Raw genomic sequence first — 24762 nt, 5'->3', positions numbered from 1 at the left:
TATTCACATGTGAATAATGCTGTATAATAGACTGTATTTATATTATTCACATATGAATAATGCTGTATAATAGACTGTATTTATGTTATTCACATGTGAATAATGCTGTATAATAGACTGTATTTATGTTATTCACATGTGAATAATGCTGTATAATAGACTGTATTTATGTTATTCACATGTGAATAATGCTGTATAATAGACTGTATTCATGTTATTCACATGCGAATAATGCTCTATAATAGACTGTATTTATGTTATTCACATGCGAATAATGCTCTATAATAGACTGTATTTATGTTATTCACATGCAAATAATGCTGTATAATAGACTGTATGTATGTTATTCACATGTGAATAATTCTGTAAAATAGACCGTATTTATATTATTCACATGTGAATAATTCTGTATAATAGACTGTATGTATGTTATTCACATGTGAATAATGCTGTATAATAGACCGTATTTATATTATTCACATGTGAATAATGCTGTATAATAGACCGTATTTATGTTATTCACATGTGAATAATGCTGTATAATAGACTGTATTTATATTATTCACATATGAATAATGCTGTATAATAGACTGTATTTATGTTATTCACATGTGAATAATGCTGTATAATAGACTGTATTTATGTTATTCACATGTGAATAATGCTGTATAATAGACTGTATTTATGTTATTCACATGTGAGTAATGCTGTATAATAGACTGTATTCATGTTATTCACATGTGAATAATGCTGTATAATAGACCGTATTTATGTTATTCACATGTGAATAATGCTGTATAATAGACCGTATTCATGTTATTCACATGTGAATAATGCTGTATAATAGACTGTATTTATGTAATTCACATGTAAATAATTCTGTATAATAGACTGTATTTATGTTATTCACATGTGAATAATGCTGTATAATAGACCGTATTTATGTTATTCACATGTGAATAAGGCTGTATAATAGACTGTATTTATGTTATTCACATGTGAATAATGCTGTATAATAGACCGTATTCATGTTATTCACATGTGAATAATGCTCTATAATAGACCGTATTCATATTATTCACATGTAAAAATACCTTAATGTTTATTGTCTATTGTGAGAGAACTGTGGTTTCCGATATTACATTTTAAAGCATTTATTGGCCGATATTATCGGCAGCCCGATATTATCGGACATCTCTAATGAAAACCATGACTTGTGTAACTTGTCGTGTTTGTGTAAAAATACTCACCATTTCCACCAGCGACACGTAGAGGAAAATGCCAGCGGTGACGGCGAAGATCCACTGCTGCACCTCCATCTGGCCGGAAACAAAGAGCCCGATGTAGAGGCCCATGAAGGCGGTCAGGGCGCTGACCAAGTTCATGAGCGCCGCCGTCTTTACGGGCAGTCCAGAACTCAGCAGCACCGCAAAGTCTCCTTCGCAGGCGAGATCATGTCAATAAAGCCAAAGTGCTGGGAAAGAAAAACGCAGTTGAGACCTCTCACCCATCTCGTGTGGGACCTCGTGGCACAGGATGGCCACGGTGGTCGCCATGCCGGTCTCGGGCGACGAGGAGAAGGCGGCGCCAATGACCAGCCCGTCGGCAAAATTATGAAGGCTGTCGCCCACAATTACCATGATGGCGAGCAGAGGAACCCCTGGCCCTGAAAGAACCCCAAAAAGAACATCAGCCATCATAAAGAAGGGCGCCATATTGCATTTTTGTGTGGATCTTACTCTGCCGTGAAGACTCCCGTGTGTTTGTGTGCTCAGGAGATACTTCTGCACAGTCCAGGCCATCTACTGGTCCCTGCTGGAAACAGGTGTGAAACACCAGTTGGTCATAGCTAATGTCCACACAGTATAATCCAGTGGTTCCTAACCTGGGTTCGATCACACCCTAGGGGTTCGGTGAGTCGGTCTCAGGGGTTCGACGAAGGTCAAGACACACCCGAATCATCGTGTAAATAAAAACTTAAGTTATCACACAATTCTTATGCTTGAAGGCCATTGCTATAGTTGTTATCAATTGTGCTGAAGTTGTACTTTTCTATCTGTGCAAAGGCACAACTTGTAATCTTGCTTCGCGAGTTGTCTCGTGTCAGCAGTTTTTTTCCAGACCCTGCCTGCTGACAGCCAAGGACGGACATCGAGTACCTCAACGCAGACAAATCAGAGACAGGGCGAAATCACGAGTGTCAGCACATTTCCATTCTGAATAATCATGTGTTGTGTCTACTGGTAGAGAGGACGAAACTCTGTCCCAGGTGGAGGAGTTTAAGTATCTCGGGGTCTTGTTCACGAGTGAGGGAAAGATGGAGAAGGAAATCAGCCGGAGAATCGGAGCAGCTGGGGCAGTATTGCAGTCTCTCTGCCGCACTGTTGTGACGAAACGAGAGCTGAGCCAGAAGGCAAAGCTCTCAGTCTACCGAACTATCTACATTCCTACTCTCACCTATGGTCATGAAGTGTGGGTCATGACCGAAAGAATAAGATCGCGGATACAAGCGGCCGAAATGAGTTTCCTCAGAAGGGTGGCTGGCATCTCCCTTAGAGATAGGGTGAGAAGTTCAGTCACCCGAGAGAGACTCGGAGTAGAGGCGCTGCTCCTTCGCTTGGAAAGGAGCCAGCTTAGGTGGTTCGGGCATCTCGTGCGGATGCCTCACGAGCGACTCCCTAGGGAGGTCCTCGTTGTACGTCCCACTGGGAGGAGACCCCGTGGCAGGCCAAGGACCAGATGGGGGGATTACATCTCCTCTCTGGCCTGGGAACGCTTCGGGATTCCCCAGGAGGAAGTTGCTAATGTTGCTCTGGAGAGGGAAGTCTGGGGGTCTCTGTTGGAGCTGTTGCCCCCGCGACCCGATTCCGGATAAGCGGTTGAAGATAGATGGATGGATGAATGTGTCTACTGGGACTGCTTGCATTCCCCCTCCCTTCAGAAGCAGTCTCGGTGATGTAAACAAGGGACCTCCCGAATAAATAGAGGTGCACGTGGGACTGTACCTTAGAGCGTAGGGTGAAACTGTAACTGAGTGTGCAGCCCAATACGTCTCTCCTCATGAGTAAAATTCAACTCTGTCTCTGCTTGATTCCTTCTTCTTGTCTTGTGTAATAGATAGTTTGGTGTTTGAACCTGACGGGGATTTGTTGTGAGTTCATGCACTGTGTTGGTTTTGTTCTTGGAACAAGGTGATGTTCATGCACGGTTCCTTTTGTGCACCAGTAAAAAAACATTTAACTTTGTCTTGAATTTTAAAAATATATATATAATAATATTTTTCACTAAAGAAGGGTTCGGTGAACGCGCATTTGAAACTGGTGGGGTTCGGTACCTCCAACAAGGTTAAGAACCACTGGTATAATCAATAAACGCACTGCAAAAAGTCAGTGTTCAAAAACAAGAAAAAAAATTCCAAAAGTTAGGGGTCTTTTATTTGAACTAAGCAAAATTATCCGCCAATAGAACAAGAAAATTCGGCTTGTCAAGACTTTCCAAAACAAGTAAGATTAGCTAACCTCAATGAACCCCAAAATACCATCAAATAAGTATATTGTCACTGATAACAATTGCACGTTTCTTGGTAGAAAAAAGAGAGACATTTTTCCTCAATATGTTGAAAAATATTCTTAAATTAAGTAAATGCTCGTGCCATTATCTTGATATAATGATATGCGCTCGGCATCATGATTAGTTTTTTCATGCTTGAAGTAAGAAATTATTACTTTAAAAAAGTAGTTTTATACTTGTGAGTGTTGATGACACAGCTTTGCAACAGTTGATATTCTAGTTTCAAGCATTTTTTACTCAATATAGGTCATCAAATCTCAGCAACAAGTTGTAATATCTTACTGAGATCATTTAGGACCAAAACCCTTAAAACAAGTAAAACACTAACATAAAATCTGCTTAGTGAGAAGAATGATCTTATCAGACAGAAAATAAGCAAATATCTCCCTTATTTGAGATATTTAATCTTACTTAGATTTCAGTTTTTGCAGTGCAGCTGTTTCAGAAAGTTGCTAAGTTTCGATGGATTTTTCCAATAACGTTGAAATAACTAGTGAGTTTATGAATTCGTTATCAATGTTTTCAGTGTTCCTTACAACCTAAACCTAAAAAAAAAAGTTTTTAAATGCATATACTGTATTGATGTTTTACACATTTTATACCACACAGACTTTAAAGTAGACACAAAACTGCAGTAAAAGTACAAAACCCAAAACCAGTGAAGTTGGCACTTTGTGTAAATCGTAAATAAAAACAGAATACAATGATTTGCAAATCCTTTTCAACTTATATTAAATTGAATAGACTGCAAAGACAAGATATTTAATGTTCGAACTGAGAAACTTAATTTTTTTCGCAAATAATCATTATCTTAGAATTTAATGGCAGCAAACATTGCAAAAAAGTTGTCCCAGGGGCATTTTTACCACTGTGTTACATGGCCTTTCCTTTTAACAACACTCAGTAAACGTTTGGGAACTGAGGAGACACATTTTTGAAGCTTCTCAGGTGGAATTCTTTCCCATTCTTGCTTGATGTACAGCTTAAGTTGTTCAACAGTCCGGGGGTCTCCGTTGTGGTATTTTAGGCTTCATAATGCGCCACACATTTTCAATGGGAGACAGGTCTGGACTACAGGCAGGCCAGTCTAGTACCTGCACTCTTTTACTATGAAGCCACAATGTTGTAACACGTGGCTTGGCATTGTCTTGCTGAAATAAGCAGGGGCGTCCATGGTACCGTTGCTTGGATGGCAACATATGTTGCTCCAAAATCTGTATGTACTTTTCAGCATTAATGGCGCCTTCACAGATGTGTAAGTTACCCATGTCTTGGGCACTAATACACCCCCATACCATCACAGATGCTGTCTTTTCAACTTTGCGCCTATAACAATCCAGATGCTTCTTTTCCTCTTCGGTCCGGAGGACACGACGTCCACAGTTTCCAAAAACATTTTGAAATGTGGACTCGTCAGACCACAGAACACTTTTCACTTTGTATCAGTCCATCTTAGATGAGCTCAGGCCCAGCGAAGCCGACGGCGTTTCTGGGTGTTGTTGATAAATGGTTTTCGCCTAGCATAGGAGAGTTTTAACTTGCACTTACAGATGTAGCGACCAACTGTAGTTACTGACAGTGGGTTTCTGAAGTGTTCCTGAGCCCATGTGGTGATATCCTTTACACACTGATGTCGCTTGTTGATGCAGTACGGCCTGAGGGATCGAAGGTCACGGGCTCAGCTGCTTACGTGCAGTGATTTCTCCAGATTCTCTGAACCCTTTGATGATATTACGGACCGTAGATGGTGAAATCCCTAAATTCCTTGCAATAGCTGGTTGAGAAAGGTTTTTCTTAAACTGTTCAACAATTTGCTAATGCATTTGTTGACAAAGTGGTGACCCTCGCCCCATCCTTGTTTGTGAATGACTGAGCATTTCATGGAATCTACTTTTATACCCAATCATGGCACCCACCTGTTCCCAATTTGCCTGTTCACCTGTGGGATGTTCCAAATAAGTGTTTGATGAGCATTCCTCAACTTTATCGGTATTCATTGCCACCTTTCCCAACTACTTTGTCACGTGTTGCTGGCATCAAATTCTAAAGTTAATGATTATTTGCAACAACAAAAAAAAGTTTATCAGTTTGAACATCAAATATGTTGTCTTTGTAGCATATTCAATTGAATATGGGTTGAAAAGGATTTGCAAATCATTGTATTCCGTTTATATTTACATCTAACACAATTTCCCAACTCATATGGAAACGGGGTTTGTACATTACTTCATACAACTACTGTTAGTTTTACATTCTATGGTATTGTTTTTCATACTTCTTATCTAAATATTTGTTATCTTTTTAAAAGGTATGTCACATGTTAAAATTGTGCTGTTTTGAGGGGGCCGAGCACCATTACAATTTTGATGAGTTACGAGTTCGGTCATAGAACCAATTTGGCTCGTAAGTTGAGGTTCTTCTGTAAATGTTTCACAGCAATCGGTAATATATTCAAGAAAAATAAATGCCTTCTGAGTGGTTTATTCACCATCATTTGACTTGAAATGGATTCTTGTGGGTTGGAGAGCAAACTGGTCGAGACTGAAACCTCTGGTTGCAACACTTCTCATTCTTCAGCATCCTACATGTTCTTTACTCCCTCGCACGCCATTTCTTACATAAGACGAGAGCAGCAGCATTGATTTAGTCTCGTATTTGCAGGAATACACAACAACAATACCTTCTGTTTCTTTTGTGACATGAGGTGAATGAAAAAAAAAAGTTCGATACCAGTGGCAATGATCTACTTCTAGACGTCTGAAAATGTTTGTGACTGACGCTAAAGGTGGTAAAATGTACGCGTTGAGGAGCCTCACCAGCTGCACGGTGGACATGGACTTGTCTCTCTGGGACTGAGCATTGCAGTGGAGCTCTAAAGGAACATCACCTGAGTGGGTCTGGAGAGAAAAAATTATCAACTGTGCAAAAATATTCTCTAAACCAGGGGTGTCCAAACTAGGGCCCGCCCGACGACGTCTTCAAATTGGCCCGCTAGACGTCGTGAGTTTAATAAAGAATCTTGCCTGCAGAAGGATTGCATTCATTTAAAAAGTCGAACATTTTTGTCGCTACAATTTTGTCAACATGAATTTTCCTAGTCAATTACCTTTTTTATGCATTCAATGCGCAGCGTTGATTTATATGGCCCAATGTAAACAACCTTCCCAAGTCATGGTGGAAAAAGAAATAAAAAATCCAACCAACAAAAAATGTCAACAGACACCATAAAAAATTCTAAATTACACCCATTTACATCATTAAAAAGCATGATGGGAAAAATGCAAAATGGATTTTAGCTGCTTGATATTTCTGATTGATTACAAAACTTTAAGGAGATTCTCACGGAAGTAAACAAAGTAAAAGTCTAACTTTCACGTACTCTTAATATCCAATTATATTAATTACAGTATATATACATTATATTGTTTTAATATGAACACCCATCCATCCATCCATTTTCTACCGCTTGTCCCTTCTGGGGTCGCGGGGGGTGCTGGAGCCATATACTGTATATGTATAGGCTCTATATATACACCAGTGGCGGGCCGTGCATTTCCCACCTAGGCCTTCAGATATGTCCGACTTCAATGATTACCTCTCAAAATACCATAATTGATGTCACCACATGACCATTGCTGGAGAAATACTACACAGGAATACATTTAAGCACTACTGGGCATTGAACCACATCAACAGTATACAAAACGGGTTATTTTTTGCCGCATTTAAAAATCAATTAAAACGCATCAGCAATTAAAACATATACCGTAAATTTCTCTGATTGGCTTATGGAACTTCCAGTCAAAGTTTGATTCAAAGTACACACTTCTCAAAGATATATCAACTGCCCTGACCACATGCCACTAGGGATGATGTTTGATAAGAAATTATCGAGTTCGAGCCTATTATCGAATCCTCTTATCGAACAGAATCCTTATCGATTCTCTTATCGAATCCAGATAAGTTGTTGTATATGGAAAAACACACAATATTTGGTTTAACAAAAGCTCACTTTTATTTTATAAGAAAAAAATAAAATAAAATAAATAAATGAATATTGACTGTTACCCCCCCTAAAAAAATAAAAAAAATAAATATTGACTGTTGTTACCCGAAGTATATTAAGGGGGATTTTCAGTCCCTTGGGCACAAAACTGAAAATAATACAGCTCTCCAAAAAGTGCACTTCTGCTGCTATTGGAACATACTAACTACACACACAGGCAGACAGCTAACAAACAATCCAAGACGTCTAATAAAGTTCCAAAGCAGATTAATCCATTTAGGCTCTTTATTGTTGTTGATCTTGCTTTGTCTTTTCCTATCTTTACTTTTGTCTTGCACTGGACTGTTATTTTAAAAAAAAATTTAACTGAAATACACACAATGACAAATGTATAAGCTATGTGATTCAATTAACATACTCAAATTTAATACACAATATGTAAATATTAGCTGCACAAAAATCGTTTTTCAATAAACATCTTAGTTTTAAATTTAACCACTTTCCACCTTAGTATTGAGTTACATAAACAAGTTAAACAGTTTACTTACAGACTTATCTTTTCCAAGGCTTGTAAGAGCTAACACAACTTGTCTGCTTCTCAATTGTCTCATGAACTGAACTGACTCGCCAACCCGGAAGTGGCCAGACTAATGACGCGTAGTATTTTCATATCGCCACAAGGTGTCAGTAAGAGTCTACAATCAAATGGGCATAACATTGCCCATTTGGGATTCGTTCCCAGGGATTCAAATAAAGAACCAACTCTTTTTCTTTATTATAGTGGTCTCGATAACGGGTAACGGTTCTCAAAAAGGGATTCTAGTCCGAGGACTCGGTTCTTTTCTTATCGAACAACCGGGAAAACCGGGTTCGAGCATCATTCCTACATGCCACGGACTCTTTAAGCGACAACTGTGTGGTACTACTTTTTTTCGCCGTTTGCTTTTCATCCATCTTCCGCTTGTATTCATCGTGTATCTCCTTATGATTCTTGAAGAGGTGGGAGATCAAATTGCTCTTATTAAAGGAAGACGTCTTGGTTCCTCCTCGCATAACCAACTTTTTGCTGTCATTACAAATTGCCAGTTTTTTTTATCCGTCAGAGACACTTTAAAATAATCCCAAACCATAGACATGGTGTCGTTAGTCAGTCATCGAGCGAGCTCGCTTGTTAGCCATGGCTACAGCACCGGCAACAACACACTCTTGTTGTTATGCTCCGCTGGTGGCGGTTTGATGAGGTCATCAAGCGTCGCCAGTAAACCTCTCATGCTGCAGTCGTCAACTCCTGTGTTGTGTGTGGGAGAGGGGAGAGGGGAAGGGCTGCTGACTGGGAGACGCAACTGCTCTGTATTTCTCCCTACGTCCGTGTACTGCGCCGTACAGCGGCATTTTAAAAAATCATTAATTTTACTTTTTGAAACCGATACCGATAATTTCCGATATTACATTTTAAAGCATTTATCGGCCGATAATATCGGCAGGCCAATATTAATGGACATCTGTAATATATATATATATATACGTATATATTGACGGAGGCAGATAATTACATATATCCATATTTGTGTGTTACTTCTTTACTTTCATAGTCATATTACAAATAGCTAATGTTCCATATTGTACTCTTTTCCTTTTCTCATCATCTCATGAAAGTGTGCTTACATTGTGGGGCCACCTGGAGCTCGGAACGCAGAGAGGAGGAATCCTCCCTGCTTCCCTTCTCAGGCCGACTCTAGATGAGAGACACAATGGGCATGTGTTTGGGGTGAGAGAGATGAGGGCGGGGGGATATATTGAAGAAGAGAGTGTTTTCCGTGGTGTTTTTCAGATCAACTTTGGCTACGCATTTTGTATGTGTTATTCGAGGCTGGTCTCTTCAAATATTTGAATATAAATTACAAAATACCTATTCTGTCCTGGTGGTCAATTTGAACTCAGCTTATATGTCATCAAAAGAACTTGGGAGTGACCAGCGTTTTAAATTCCCCGTGGAGGAACATCTGGTCAGACGCAACAATTTATATATATATATATATATATATATATATATATATATATATATATATATATATATATATATATATATATATATATATAGATACTTTAAATACAGTCCGCTTTCGGCCCTCGACCACATTTTTTTCGCTCAATACGGGCCCCAAGTAAAAAAGTTTGGACACCTCTGCTCTAAACCAAGTGTTAGGAGGAACCTACGTGGCAATGATGAGGAACCACAAAGGAGACAAGTCTTTCAATGAGGAAGAAGCCATAGATCCCAGCAATGACGCCACAAATCTTCCACAGGTACTCCCTTTGCTCAGTGAGGTGCTCCTCATCATCATCTTCATGGCCATGGAGGTCGAGGATCTTCAAATAAGCATATTACAGTATTCAAACAAGGAGCGGACGAGGTCTGAAAAGTGCCGGATCACCTGCGGGATGAGGTGCAGGAGGGCGTCTCCTGAGAGGGTCCCCACGGCCAGGCCCACAAAGAGCTGCAGGAGGAGCGTGTAGGTTTCCTGGCACGAGTTGAAGAAGATCAAGCAGATGCCCAACATGGAGCCCAGTGTGATGAGCAGCACTGCTGCTGTGCTGTAGCCAAACTCTGCACAGGCAGAGAGACATGGGTACATTTAAAACAGTGCCCCAAACAAAACAAAACAAAAAGGAAAACATGCACATTTTTGTAAAGAACAAACAATTCCTTGTTATTATTTTCATGGAACTTTGTGACATTCAAGTTACACCATATTTTTTGCACTTAAAACTAGAGATAAATGCTTTAAAATGTATAATGGAAAATTATCGGTATTGGTTTCAAAAAGTAAATTGTATGACTTTTTAAAACACCGCTGTACGGAGCGGACATAGGGCGAAGTACAGAGCAGTTGCGTCTCCCATTCATACTTGCCAACCCTCCCGATTTTCCCTGGAGACTCCCAAATTTCAGTGCCCCACCCGAAAATCTCCCGGGGCAACCATTCTCTCGAATTTCTCCCAATTTCCACCCAGACAGCAATATTGGGGGCGTGCCTTAAAGGCACTGCATTAGCGTGCCGGCCCAATCACATAATATCTACGGCTTTTCACACACACAAGTGAATGCAATTCATACTTGGTCAACAGCCATACAGGTCACACTGAGGGTTGACGTACAAACAACTTTAACACTGTTACAAATATGCGCCACACTGTGAACCCACACCAAACAAGAATGACAAACACATTTCGGGAGAACATCCGCACCGTAACACAACATAAACACAACAGAACAAATACCCAGAACCCCTTGCAGCACTAACTCTTACGGGACGCTACAATATACACCCCCCGCTACCCCCTACCCCAACCCCGCCCACCTCAACCTCCTCATGCTCTCTCGGGGAGAGCATGTCCCAAATTCCAAGCTGCTGTTTTGAGGCATGTTAAAAAAAAAAAGCACTTTGTGACTAATAATAACAATGGCAGTGCCATGTTGCCATTTTTTTTGCCATACCTTGAGTCGATTTATTTTGGAAAACCTTGTTACATTGTTTAATGCATCCAGCGGGGCATCACAACAAAATTAGGCATAATAATGTGTAAATTCCACGACTGTATATATCGGTATCGGTTGATATCGGAATCGGTAATTAAGAGTTGGTCAATATCGGAATATCGGATATCGGCAAAAAAGCCATTATCGGACATCTCTACTTAAAATCCTTTCATTTTCTCAAAAATCAACAGTGCGTCTTATAACCCCGGTGCACCTAATGTACAAAAAAGGGCCTTAAAAACGACGGCAGGCAAATGTCAAATAGCAACAGAAAAAAACCCGTAAAATCAAAAATAGTTTATCATAGTAGTAAATGCAGTGGGTTCCTGCAAACCAAGGTAGTAGATAACCTAAACGACTATAGTTATAATACGTAGAAAATACATGACTTTACTGTGAAAATAATTACAAAATTGTACAATGCATTTGCAAATACCATAATGTCATAAGCATGCAAATACTCTAAAATGTACAGTATTATTAATTTGTTTGAATTAAAGTTTTTTTTTAAAGATTTTACATTTAAATTTACAGCATACCTTCATTATTTTAGGCATTAGCCGAGTTAACGTTTGGCTAACAACATGTTTTCTTGTACTTTTGTGGCGAGTGGTTTCAGACATTGAGAGGTTATTCATTGCAAACTGCATAGAAATGAACCACGCTGTGTGTTTAAGTGTGTTGGGACAGGTTGCGAGCAGCTATACGGAGCATTTAAGGCTCGATTCCAATAGCTCACTTGAAGGAACATGTTGTGAGTTGTCCAGTGAAAGGTTGTACAAATACTTTCAAGTTAAAACCCTCACGTACCGCTCTCATGTCTTGTAAACACAGGCATTTTGCAGATACGAGTATTGGTGACAGGGCGGCATGGTTGAGCAGTGGTTAATGCTCGTGCCTCACAGAGAGGAGGGTTTGATTCCCGGTCTAGGGGTCTTTTCTGTGTGAAGTCTGCATGTTCGCCACGTGACTGCGTGGGTTCTCTCCGGGTACTCCGACTTCCTCCTACCTCTAAAGACATGCACCTGTGCTAAGGTTGATTGGCAACACAAATATTGGCCTAATTGGCCTGACATACCGTAATTTGTTTTACTGGGAATTCCTGGCAACCACAACTGCCAGTAATTTACCGTAAATTCTATAGTTTTTTTTCGGAAACCGGTTAACAATATATCAGTTTTTTCATAGAAATTTACCGTAAGCAAAAACAGTTAACTATAAAATTAACAGATTCAACATACCATAATGTCCTATACATCGATGAATTCCTGGCAACCACAGCCGCCAGTAATTTACCGTAAATTCTATAGTTTTTTTCGGAAAACCGGTTAACAATATATTAGTTTTTTCATAGAAATTTACCGTAAGCAAAAACAGTTAACTATAAAATTAACAGATTCAACATACCATAATGTCCTATACATCGATGAATTCCTGGCAACCACAGCTGCCAGTAATTTACCGTAAATTCTATATTTTTTTTCGGAAAACCGGTTAACAATATATCAGTTTTTTCATAGAAATTTACCGTAAGCAAAAACAGTTAACTATAAAATTAACAGATTCAACATACCATAATGTCCTATACATCGATGAATTCCTGGCAACCACAGCCGCCAGTAATTTACCGTAAATTCTATAGTTTTTTTCGGAAAACCGGTTAACAATATATCAGTTTTTTCATAGTAATTTACCGTAAGCAAAAACAGTTAACTATAAAATTAACAGATTCAACATACCATAATGTCCTATACATCGATGAATTCCTGGCAACCACAGCCGCCAGTAATTTACCGTAAATTCTATAGTTTTTTTCGGAAAACCGGTTAACAATATATCAGTTTTTTCATAGTAATTTACCGTAAGCAAAAACAGTTAACTATAAAATTAACAGATTCAACATACCATAATGTCCTATACATCGATGAATTCCTGGCAACCACAGCTGCCGGTACTTTACCGTAAAATGTGCACTTTTTTTTTTTACAGTGTACATATTAATTCCGCGTGTGCTTCCCAGATGGCAGTCACACATAAAATATACGTGTGGACTGCAAGTTGACGCCTGTTCAATAAATAACGCCAGCAAGTACCCAGAAGCAACATCAAAACTTTGGTGTTTCATTGATTATGTCATTAAATTTGAACTGATAGTTCCTATCAGTTCCTAGGTTCCTATCCGGAAAAAAGGAGCAATGACATCACCGACTATTATCAACAACAGAATTTGTTCGCAAAAAAATGTTCGCTGATTTTTGCCGAGAAATTATTCTACCACTACTTGTGGATAATTATTTATTGCAAAAAAATGGGTCCTGTTTTTGTACTTTTAGTTCTTCATTGCACCTTTTGGAACTGACTATTTACAAAAACCGAGGTACATCTGTACATATTATTTTATGCACCCACTCTCAATTTGGACCATGTATCTTAGAACAACTCACGATTCAACTCGATTAAGATTCTTGGGGTGACGATTGAAATCGGAATCGATTCTAAATTCAACACAATTATCATTCAAACTATCATTATAAATCTGTCTGGACTGGAGCCTGCAGTGCCTCAGACTGGAAGTCTCTGCAGAGAGTGGTGCGGACGGCGGAAAAGATCGTGTTTCTCCTTCCGTCTGTACAGATGCTTGTGGAAATCATTCATGAATACCTTAAGAAAAAGCGATTGCAGCTATTTGGGATACAACACTTCTCAGATGGAAAGAGAACTTTCGAATGTCCAGGTCAGCTGTGATTCTACTTACCGAAAAACGTTGTCCATTTCTTGAAGGAAAGTCAACGAGAATGCGGGCTACCGTGGATGTGATAAAAAAAAAGGTAGCGTGTGCTTTGTATTACCTGGCCGTCGAGGGAAGACTACGGAAAACAGTGAATGCTTTTGGACTGGCAAAGCAGACTGCATCAGTTATTGTATGTCGCGGACTCAACGTCTAGGTCCAGAGTATATAAAGTCACCAAAACAGAATGGACAATGACTCCTCTTCCTCCTATCCGGGAGATCGCAAAAAGCCACCGCCTGACCAGGGATCAGAAAATCAGTAGAGACTCCTCCCACACCCCACCAAGGACTGTTTTCACTGCTGGATTCCGGAAAGAGGTTCTGCAGCCTCCGTAGCAGACCCTCCAGGTTCTGTAACAGCTTCAATAAGACTCTTGAACGCATCATAATAATCCCCTCGATTCCCCCCCAAAAGGGATTAACTCGCTGGACTATAAAGACAATATAACATACATCCATAAACGTGGATGCATATGCAAAAGTGCAATATATTTATCTGTACAGTAAATCTATCTATTTCTGCACCTTCTTTTGAAAATGCAAACACTCTGCACCTTATTGCTCTTTTATCCTGCACGACAACGAGCTAATGCAATGAAATTGCGTTCTTATATGTACTGTAAAGTTCAAATTTGAATGACAATAAAGGAAGTCTCCCTCTTATTATTTGGTACACAAATTATTGTACAACCTTTTCAAAATAACGTTACAGCTCCCTAAAAGCTCGTATCTTGATGCAGAAAATGTATTATATATGTTGCCAATACAGTCATGTCCCTTTTATCTGTTGTGGGAGGAAATCAAGAGGTCAATTGTCTCACTCTCAAAAGCAGTAGGCTGAGCTCTTCTGGCGTTTCGTTCTGCAGGTTCACACACATTGCCTAGCAACTGCTGAATGATGGCCGGACAAATTAGCCTCAAGTGCTCCTTGGAAATGGTAAAATGAGGGTCCAGAGCAAAAATGTCGACCAGCTGATTGGCCGAAAAACATACCTGTGTAGAGCCAGAGGACAAGACAAAGTTACGCTACTTTCTTTCTTTCTGGCTTTTAATTTGGTGCTTTACCCGTGCCCAGTCTGCACTTTCTGGCATGCAACCACCCGGCAAATGCTTCGTCTTTGTCTCTGACTTCCGCCTCTTTCCTTCACCACCGACTCCCAGTTGAAGAAGGAGCTCGTGCAAATCTTCAACACAAAACAGAACAGAATAGAATAAAATAGAACACTAATGTCTCAAACGTGAGAGCATGACGAAAATACTAGAGATGTCCGATAATATCGGACTGCCGATATTATCGGCCGATAAATGCTTTAAAATGTAATATCGGAAATTATCGGTATCGGTTTCACTTTTTAAAACGTCGCTGTACGGAGTGGTACACGGACGTAGGGAGAAGTACAGAGCGCCAATAAACCTTAAAGGCACTGCCTTTGCGTGCCGGCCCAGTCACATGATATCTATGGTTTTTCACACACACAAGTGAATGCAAGGTATACTTAGTCAACAGCCATACAGGTCACACTGAGGGTGGCCGTATAAACAACTTTAACACTGTTAAAAATATGCGCCACACTGTGAACCCACACCAAACAAGAATGACAAACACATTTCAGGAGAACATCCGCAACATAAACACAACAGAACAAATACCCAGAACCCCTTGCAGCACTAACTCTTCCGGGACGCTACAATATACACCCCCCGCTACCCCCTACCCCAACCCCACCCCCCCAACCCCGCCCACCTCAACCTCCTCATGCTCTCTCAGGGAGAGCATGTCCCAAATTCCAAGCTGCTGTTTTGAGGCATGTTAAAATAAATAATGCACTTTGTGACTTCAATAATAAATATGGCAGTGCCATGTTGGCATTTTTTTCCATAACTTGAGTTGATTTATTTTGGAAAACCTTGTTACATTGTTTAATGCATCCAGCGGGGCATCACAACAAAATTAGGCATAATAATGTGTTAATTCCACCACTGTATATATCGATATCGGTTGATATCGGAATCGGTAATTAAGAGTTGGACAATAACGGATATCTGCAAAAAAGCCATTATCGGACATCTCTAGAAAATACAGGTGGCTGGTCTGTTAGGTACAGTGAAAACGCAAGACAAACAATAAATATCATCAATTCCAGGATGGTCTCACCTAAGACTTGCAGGTCACTGGAGCGATTGAGGGACTGAAAGATATAATTGGTGAAGAAGGAAGGTGGTGGGAGGTTCTTTCCAGCGAAACAGCGACGCTGCAGGATGTGACTGATGATGGCGGCGGCCACTTTGGGCACGGTCGTCACACCGGCGCCTGCAACATCTTTCTCGTTTGCGTCTTCCAACAGATGAGCGGCGTCAATACACTGTAGGGGATCACATGGGATATGACTTAACCACGTTTACACCAAACACCAAAGTTCTGTTAGCCAGGGTACGATTGCGGTCAGGTGGAACTTTATTGCAATATCCAGGGCTCGAATTTAACCGCTGCAACTGCCGCCACTGCACTCGTCTTTCACCGTAATGCCCAAAAAATGTACCAACATCTGAGGCAAGAACATGCCGTGACCGCCCTTGACTTTTTACTTGTTAACGGACGAGGGATGTAACAGTAAACGGTATATTGACAATTTGCGATAAAATTCCAGACGGTTAGTAATACCGTTTAATGTTTTAATTACCGAAAAACCGTCATTCATTAATGCATTTTCGGCACTAGCGTCGTTTGGCTTGATAATCATGGCGGACTAGCTACACTGACTTTTATTTGCTTGGGAGATTTCCCCTCCTAAACGGAGCCAAGCGCTTAGTTTAATGTCATTTTCCCTCGCTTCCCGCCGTGTGTTTAAGAGCGCACTGCTGTGTGTGGATGGAGACAGGTGTGGACAATATTGGAGACAGACGCACTTGTCCCCACACTAAAAATATACAGCGAAGGAGAAAACTATTTGATGTTTTGCAGCAGGCGATGTGTCGTGAACTTTGTCACAACTTGTTTATAAAGTCTTTACTTTGTTTAACTGCAAACTGTATCAGTGTTCAAATTAAATCAATAAAATGTTTTGTCATCTCATCGAATTGAACGCAGGCTGTGAAGATCGTTTATTCGATGTGAGAGGTATCACTCCGGTTTTTGTTGTTGTTGGCCAAACTGTTGTACTGGAACACTAGGGAGGCGTTGGAGGAGAACAAAGCTTGTTTATTAGACTTCATCTTCATTAGCCAAACTGCTTTGTGTTTTATTTTGATACCAAAAAGTAAACGCCAGGTTTTTTTTTTTTACATTAATTGTGTTTTTTTCATGTCACAAAGGTACTACTTTAAAAAACATTTGACACATTATTTTGTTAATGTTTTATTGTGTATAGTTAATTCCTATACGACATAATTCTGCTGAAACTCTTAATGGATCAGTCCCGATACGTCATCTAGATGTACATATAAATGTACATTGCTTAAAAAAATAAAAAAATAAATAAAAACTCTCTATCAAAATGTAAACATAGAGATAAAGGCATCATGGAATGCCAAAAAGCTGACAAGTTGATGTTTTTAAAGAATAAAAAAACTAATATTTGTCTATAAATATATGGATAAAGTGTATCTATAGTCTTATTATTAGACATTAGAAATGACATGATGGTATTACGTTCACACCCCAACACTGCTTTACCTAACAATCAGTAATCATGATTTCAATATTGAGAACAATAATCTTAGATTTCATACATGAACACTATTTTTATCTATCTATCTATCTGTATATATATATATATATATATATATATATATATATATATATATATATATATATATATATATATATATATATATATATATATATATATATATATATATATATATATACACACATATATATATATATATACACACACACATATATATATATATATACACACACACACACACATACACACACACACACACACACACACACACACACACACACACACACACACACACACACACACACACACACACACACACATATATATATATATATATATATATATATATATATATATATATATATATATATATATATATATATATATATATATGTGTGTGTGTGTATATATGACGTAGCGTGATGGAAGGGTAAAATTCTTCGACATCGAAGGAGATGAAGTTGTGCTGTTGTTTGTCAAGACAAACAACAGCACAACTTCATCTCCTTCGATGTCAAGACAAACAACAGCACAACTTCATCTCCTTCGATGTCGAAGAATTTTACCCTTCCATCACGCAAGACCTACTGACCAAAGCACTAGACTTTGCCTCGGACTACGACTCAATCACAGGCAACGAAAGAAACATCATCATCCACGCAAAGAACTCCATACTCATCCGCAACGGTACACCATGGCAAAAAAAGAACAATTCAACATTCGACGTCACTATGGGGAGTTTTGACGGAGCAGAAACGTGCAAACTTGTTGGGAGTTTCCTCCTCTCCCAGCTCGCTAGCCTCAACCTGAACCTTGGTATTTACCGTGAAGACGGACTGGCAGTGTGTCGCGCCTCGCCAAGGAGCAGCGAGAATACCAAGAAGCGTATATGCCAAATCTTCAAAGAGAACGGTCTACGGATCACGATTGAAGCCAACAAGCAAACCGTCAACTTCCTCGACGTCACTTTCAACCTGAGGAATAACAGCTACCAACCATTCACGAAACCCAACACAACACTCCAATACGTGCACCATGACAGCAACCACCCACCCACCACCACGAAAAGAATACCTACCGGAATTAATAAAAGACTATCGATGCTGTCATCTAGCAAAGCTGAATTCGACAAAGCAACCCCCCCGTACCAAAAAGCACTTGATGAATGCGGATACAACTTCACCCTCACCTACGAACCCACGCCAGGAAACCAACCAAAAAGGAGCAGAAAACGAAACAACATTATCTGGTACAACCCCCCATACAGCAAAAACGTCTCAACTAATATTGGCCACAAATTCCTCACCCTGATCGACAAACACTTCCCCAAAGGCAACACCCTAAGAAAAGTATTCAACAAGAACAACATTAAATTGAGCTACAGCTGCATGAACAACATACGACAAATCATTTCAAACCACAATAAAGCAATTGAAAAGGAGCCGCCCACTACCAGGCAGAACGACTCCAAAACCGACAAAGACTGTAACTGCCGCAAGAAACCTGATTGCCCTCTCAACGGGGGGTGCTTACAATCATCAGTTGTTTACCAAGCAAAGGTAATACGCAAGGACATTAACACATCCGACACATACGTAGGATTAACTGAGGGAGAATTCAAAACCAGATGGAACAATCACAAGGCTTCTTTCAGATGCAAAAGACTCCGGAACACTACAGAACTCAGTAAACACATTTGGAATCTCAAAGACAATAATGTTGAATACTCTATAACATGGCAAATTCTTGCATCCAGCACACCTTACAACAGTGGTAACAAAAGATGCAACCTATGCTTAAAAGAGAAACTGTTTATCATATACCGTCCAGACTTGTCATCCCTCAACAAGCGCAGCGAAATTGTATCAGCATGCCGTCACAGAAGGAAACACCTCCTAGGTAACACATGAGTCAATCACCACGCCCCCACGCCTGCCTGTACCCACCCGCCCTGTGCCCTATATAAACCATGGTATGTGAATGCTTCCATTAAAATCTCCTGAGGATTGAGGAAAACCCCTCATGAAACAGGCCTGTAGAGACGAAATAGTCTTGTGATTTTTTTCCCACACATACATATTACGCTCTACCACGGTATCGAGCACTATTTTTTGGATAATTTAATTAAGACATATATATATATATATATATATATATATATATATATATATATATATACACACACACACACACACACACACACACACACACACATATATATATATATATATATATATATATATATATATATATATATATATATATATATATATATATACACACATACATACACATATATATATACAGTATATATATATATATGAATATATATATATATATATATATATATATATATATATATATATATATATATATATATATATATATATATATATATATGAATATATATATGAATATATAAATATATATATATATATATATATATATATATATATATATATATATATATATATATATATATATATATATATATATATATGAATATATATATGAATATATATATATATATATATATTCACACTGTGCTCTGGAAGTTTTTGTGTTTGCTCAGACACCTGAAAAATCAGAGGGAACATCGGTCGTAATCCCGAGGGGCAGTTTGTTTATTTTGTATCTTGTATACTTCCAAAAATGGTCAGGGTTACACACAGTGTACTGTTTTGTAACATTTTTCTACATTTGTTGCACTTTTGAGGGAAAAATATTCCTACATACAGGTTATTTTTATTTGTTTGATATGTTATTATAATGTTGGGTTATATGGACCATGAGGAGTGTTATTTGCAAAAGGTATATGATCGGCGTATTAAGTGTTGCTATTGTTTATATTGGTAAGGTTTGTTTGGTATTGTAATATCGGTAAAATTGTTCATTGTGTTATTTTAAATTTTTCTATGTTCATCTCATTCAATTTGCACCGTTATTTATTTTGAATGTTAATAGGAACTTCAACTAATCTCTAGTTTCTTTAGTTTTTAGTACACATGCTTTAAAACTGGCATTTTAAAACCAAGATGAAAAATTGTGTTAACAATCGAGATCGGAGGATATCAAAAAAATCATTATGATCATTTATTTTTTATGTCTGTTCGTCCTTTCCTGAGGCCATGTTTTTTTGTGTAAAAGTACATAGGCACCAATCCCTTTAAGTCCACTTCTGAAACTAACTGAAACTTTGGGGAATGATCATGAACACGTTTAAGGTAGGCAATTTTTTTGAAATTTGCTAGATCTTTGTAATATTTAATACATTTTTCATGGGTTCTGTATTTTTTGTGTGTGTTTGTGAAGCCCCAGTCCTTCTCAAATAGTGGCTTTTGTTGCCGTATCAGAATATAATGAAGTGTATGAAGCACTTGGCTTCACCGTAACCACGGTGGGAGACGAGGAAAGACCGTCGTTTCCTTTAGTGTTAAAAAGCTTACAGTGTTATAACAGTCCTAACAATTTTATAGACAAATTATACTCTTTATAGTCACGGTAAAGAGTGGGGGGTGCAAAAAAAAAAGTTTCTTCCTATAGGGGGCGTAACAGAAAATATTTGCGACACACTGACTGTAGCCAAGTGAGGTTAAGGCAGGGGTGTCCAAACTTTTCCCACTGAGGGCCACACACTGAAAAATCAAAGCAAGCGGGGGCCATTCCACATCTGCGGTCCCCTCCAAGGTTCCTCATCGTCATCCCATTGGGTTGAGTTTTTTTCTTGCCCTGATGTGGGATCCGAGCAGAGGATGTCGTTGTGGTTTGTGCAGCCCTTTGAGACACTCGTGATTGAGGACTATATAAGTAAACTTTTGATTGATTGATATTTTTTATTTTAAAAACCAATACAATATATGTATAAAAAATATACATTCAGGCCTCCACTCAGGCTTGATCCCGGGGACCCCAAAGGGTTTTGGTAAAAAAAAACATTAAAAATGTGTCATTATTCAGTATTATTATTTTTATTATTATTTTTCAAGTTTTAAATATCCAGATCAACATTAGGTCTATCCGTCAATATAATGTTTTTAAAGATTTAAGGTGTATGCTCATTTTGTCAAAGAAAACCCTTTTTTTTTGTGGAAAAAAACACAAAATATGCAATATTTTTACCCAATAAAATTTTTAAGTGGAATATTTGAGATTATATAACAATTGGAGCCTTAAAAAGGTCAATAACTCATAACACCATTGATTTTTTATTATTATATCATTATTATTTTTGAGCAATGACACTTAAAAACAAATCACACTAAAATTATTGGGGATCCAAAAGGGTCCTACTCATTAAAGTTAAAAAAAAGAATTATAAATTTTTTTTACTATTTACTTTTAACACAATAATCTCGAGATCAACTTCAGAACTATCCGTCAATTATAAGTTTGATTGTTGTTTATGTGTTTTGTTTGTTCGTTTTAAGCCCTTCTTTAAAAAAAACAGCTCAGTTCTTTACATGGCAAACACAAAATATGCAACATTTTCCCCAAAAAATATCTCAAAGTGGAATATTTAATGTGACGTAATTGGAGCCTTTAATAGGTCAATAATTCCTAATGACATTGATTTTGATTGATTATTATTTTTTAAAGAAAGAAACAGCCTGCATGGCAGCTTTGTGTTATTAGAGTAAACATTGCTACATTTTCTTGTTACATTTAACCTGTTTGCTCCTTTATACCACTTTTTATGTTTTACATTTTTTTAATCGCATTTTTAAAATGTGCCGTGGGGCTGATAAAAAATTACCTGCGGGCCGCAAATGGCCCCCGGGCCGCACTTTGGACACCCCTGGGTTAAGGTTTTAGAGAGCTCATCTGTTACCTGGAAGTCCGAGAAACTTGAACTTTCACGATTGGAGGGTTTGTAGTGCTGGTTGATGAGCTTCAGAATGCTCTCTATTTCCCCCGGGGACAGAAAGTGGTTGTCTTCTGCTGGGTGCAGATTGGTAAGAGCCAGAAGGTAGAACTCGTAGCTGCCGGCAGAGGAGGAAGACGACTGGCACAGATCCTGCAAGTTGATGATGTAGTAGAGCAGAAGAGTGGAGATGCGCTGGAAGTCGTCCTCCGTGAGATAAGCCTTCCCTTCATCCTTCAGAACTGAAAGAACGAAGTCTGGCTTCAAGCACTGGAACAACAGAAGAAAAAAAGGTGTGGTTCTTTGGGTTAGGTTGAGTTAAAATCCTGGTCCTACTTGGACTTCAACCAAGTATGTTAGATTACTGGAAAAGTGAGTGGTTCGGTAGTGGCAACCTTGACATGGAGAGGGCTTAAGAGGCACTTACTATTCCGAAAAAGAAAATCCCATTTAATTTTAGCACAGGTTGCAAAGTAGCGCTGTATGAATGGAGGCCTAAATTTCAAGAACTTAAGCCTCCCTCACATTCCAGACTTTGACAAGGTCGTTTTTCCGATCTCACAGACCTACCTTGTCACAGACCTCTTGAGAGGCACCAGCCCGCTCTTGACAGTCCACTGCCAGAAGAAGTGCGGTGAGCAGGAGACTGATGTGGCTCTTCTGCAGACGTGGTTCTTCATCAGCACTGAGTGGTAGCTCCAATGCCCTGAGAACCTCCTGTAGATGACCCTGTGCTTGGCCTGTGTCCACTCGAACCCTCCCGGACAAAAAACTTAGCAGCAGCAGAAAACGGGGAGCGACTCCCCCGAAGCGCATGTTCCCTCCAAAGTCGTCTGTTTGGAGAAGCTGTCACGAGCTTTAGAGGCGACTGGAAGCAAAGATGAGGCAAAAGAGATAAGTTGACCATGTAAAAAAGCCGTCTCCTAGCTTTCCGACCTGGCAGAGGAAAGCAAGGCCCGGGTGTTCAACCCCCAGTTGAACTAGCCAAAGCCGGGCCCCTCGGCCCACAACAAAAGGATTAGTGCAGCAAGTGAAAGAGCACAGTGGCAGGCAAAGGTGGGGGGCCTTGTTGGGAGAACTTAATGAGTTCGTAAAGAAAGTAATATTTGGTAAAGGAGGTATAGTTGTGACTAAACCAATGCTCACGTATTGTCAACACAATACATTTCCCTGCATCCCCAACATTAGATTGAAATAGAAGCTTCTGTTCTCCTCAATCCTCTCTGAGTCATGGCAGATCAAACCAACAGAGCCAACGGCACTCTTCTCCCACGCCGTTACCCCGCCCCCAGGTCGAGTAAACGGAACAACAGAAGACGGAGTGAAACGACATGTTTGCAAAAGTTCTACTCTACCTGTCCGCCTCAGTTCCTCACGCCGTTCCTCAGCACAGCATACAGTGGGTGTTTGGGGTCGTTGGTGAAACTCTCCTCTTAAAGGGTAAGAAAGGAGTAAGCTCTCAAGGATTAGCTGCGACAGAGGGCCGGTTGCCATGGAGAAGGCTAGGAGGTGGTTGAATGGCAGAAGTGTGATGGAGAAATAGAAGTGATAGTCATTTCAACATATTTACGGTATGTTACTGCCTTGCATTACTCGAGGGAACATGACAGGTCCTATTTGAGGTTGAAGACTCAAAGCACAGATTTCTTCATTGTATTTCGTATCCCACTGGGAATAGATTAACTTCACAGCCATCTGTGGGCGAGACTTTTTGTGACGGCCCGTGGGTTTCGAGCAATTTTCCAAGACCACATTTATTTAGTGGACAATTGGAGCGTGCCTGGCAGAAAAACATTTATGATGCATTTGGACTTTGTACCATCAAACCGGTCTATAGTAGGGATTAAACCAGACCTGAGGAAATTTTCAATCTGGCCCCAAAAGGCCTTTTAGCTCTTATTTCCAAAATTGTGTACACTACTGAATTGGGGTCTTATGGCCGCTTATGTGGACACTTATACTGCCACCTCGTGGTGTCAGAAGAGTATAACATACAATGGAATTTGGGGAAAAAAAGTGTAAAAATAAGAATTAGCATGTCACTAAACATGAAGTACACGTTTGTGTACTTATGGACTAAGTACATCATATCAAAAGATGATTCTTAGTTTTTATTCTAATTAGGGTCCAATACGCCCAAATAGCTAAGAGAAATAAAAAAGCATGTAAACACACAACCTTAGAGGCCTACTGAAACCCACTACTACCGACCACGCAGTCTGAGAGTTTATATATCAATGATGAAATCTTAACATTGCAACACATGCCAATACGGCCGGGTTAACTTATAAAGTGCAATTTTAAA

At 39.2% G+C, this 24762-nt stretch overlaps 1 protein-coding gene across 3 annotated transcripts in view; it reads right to left on the bottom strand.

The window, feature by feature from the left end:
* Positions 1–23900, bottom strand: part of LOC133630183 (zinc transporter ZIP12-like) — a 30633-nt gene extending 6733 nt beyond the window's left edge. The window contains exons 1-12 of one of the 3 annotated variants that reach the window (XM_062021592.1): positions 23813–23900; positions 23028–23325; positions 22425–22727; positions 16063–16270; positions 14973–15091; positions 14729–14900; positions 10012–10184; positions 9794–9946; positions 6387–6467; positions 1740–1812; positions 1508–1666; positions 1251–1438 (exon numbers count right to left, since the gene is read on the bottom strand). In XM_062021592.1, the coding sequence (XP_061877576.1) occupies positions 1251–1438; positions 1508–1666; positions 1740–1812; positions 6387–6467; positions 9794–9946; positions 10012–10184; positions 14729–14900; positions 14973–15091; positions 16063–16270; positions 22425–22727; positions 23028–23273 (1875 nt within the window). In that variant the 5' untranslated portion in view covers positions 23274–23325; positions 23813–23900. Of the gene's footprint in view, positions 1–1250; positions 1439–1507; positions 1667–1739; positions 1816–6058; positions 6100–6386; positions 6468–9793; positions 9947–10011; positions 10185–14728; positions 14901–14972; positions 15092–16062; positions 16271–22424; positions 22728–23027; positions 23326–23812 lie in introns of those variants that run through there. The other 2 variants (XM_062021591.1, XM_062021593.1) reach the window with 2 other exon arrangements.
* Positions 23901–24762: the final 862 nt, after the last annotated feature.

The sequence above is a fragment of the Entelurus aequoreus genome, linkage group LG15 (genome assembly GCF_033978785.1).
Source record: "Entelurus aequoreus isolate RoL-2023_Sb linkage group LG15, RoL_Eaeq_v1.1, whole genome shotgun sequence".
In the NCBI taxonomy this organism is placed as follows: domain Eukaryota; kingdom Metazoa; phylum Chordata; class Actinopteri; order Syngnathiformes; family Syngnathidae; genus Entelurus; species Entelurus aequoreus.
Note: the sequence above shows the minus strand (reverse complement) of the source record. Positions and strands in the feature narration are given on the sequence as shown.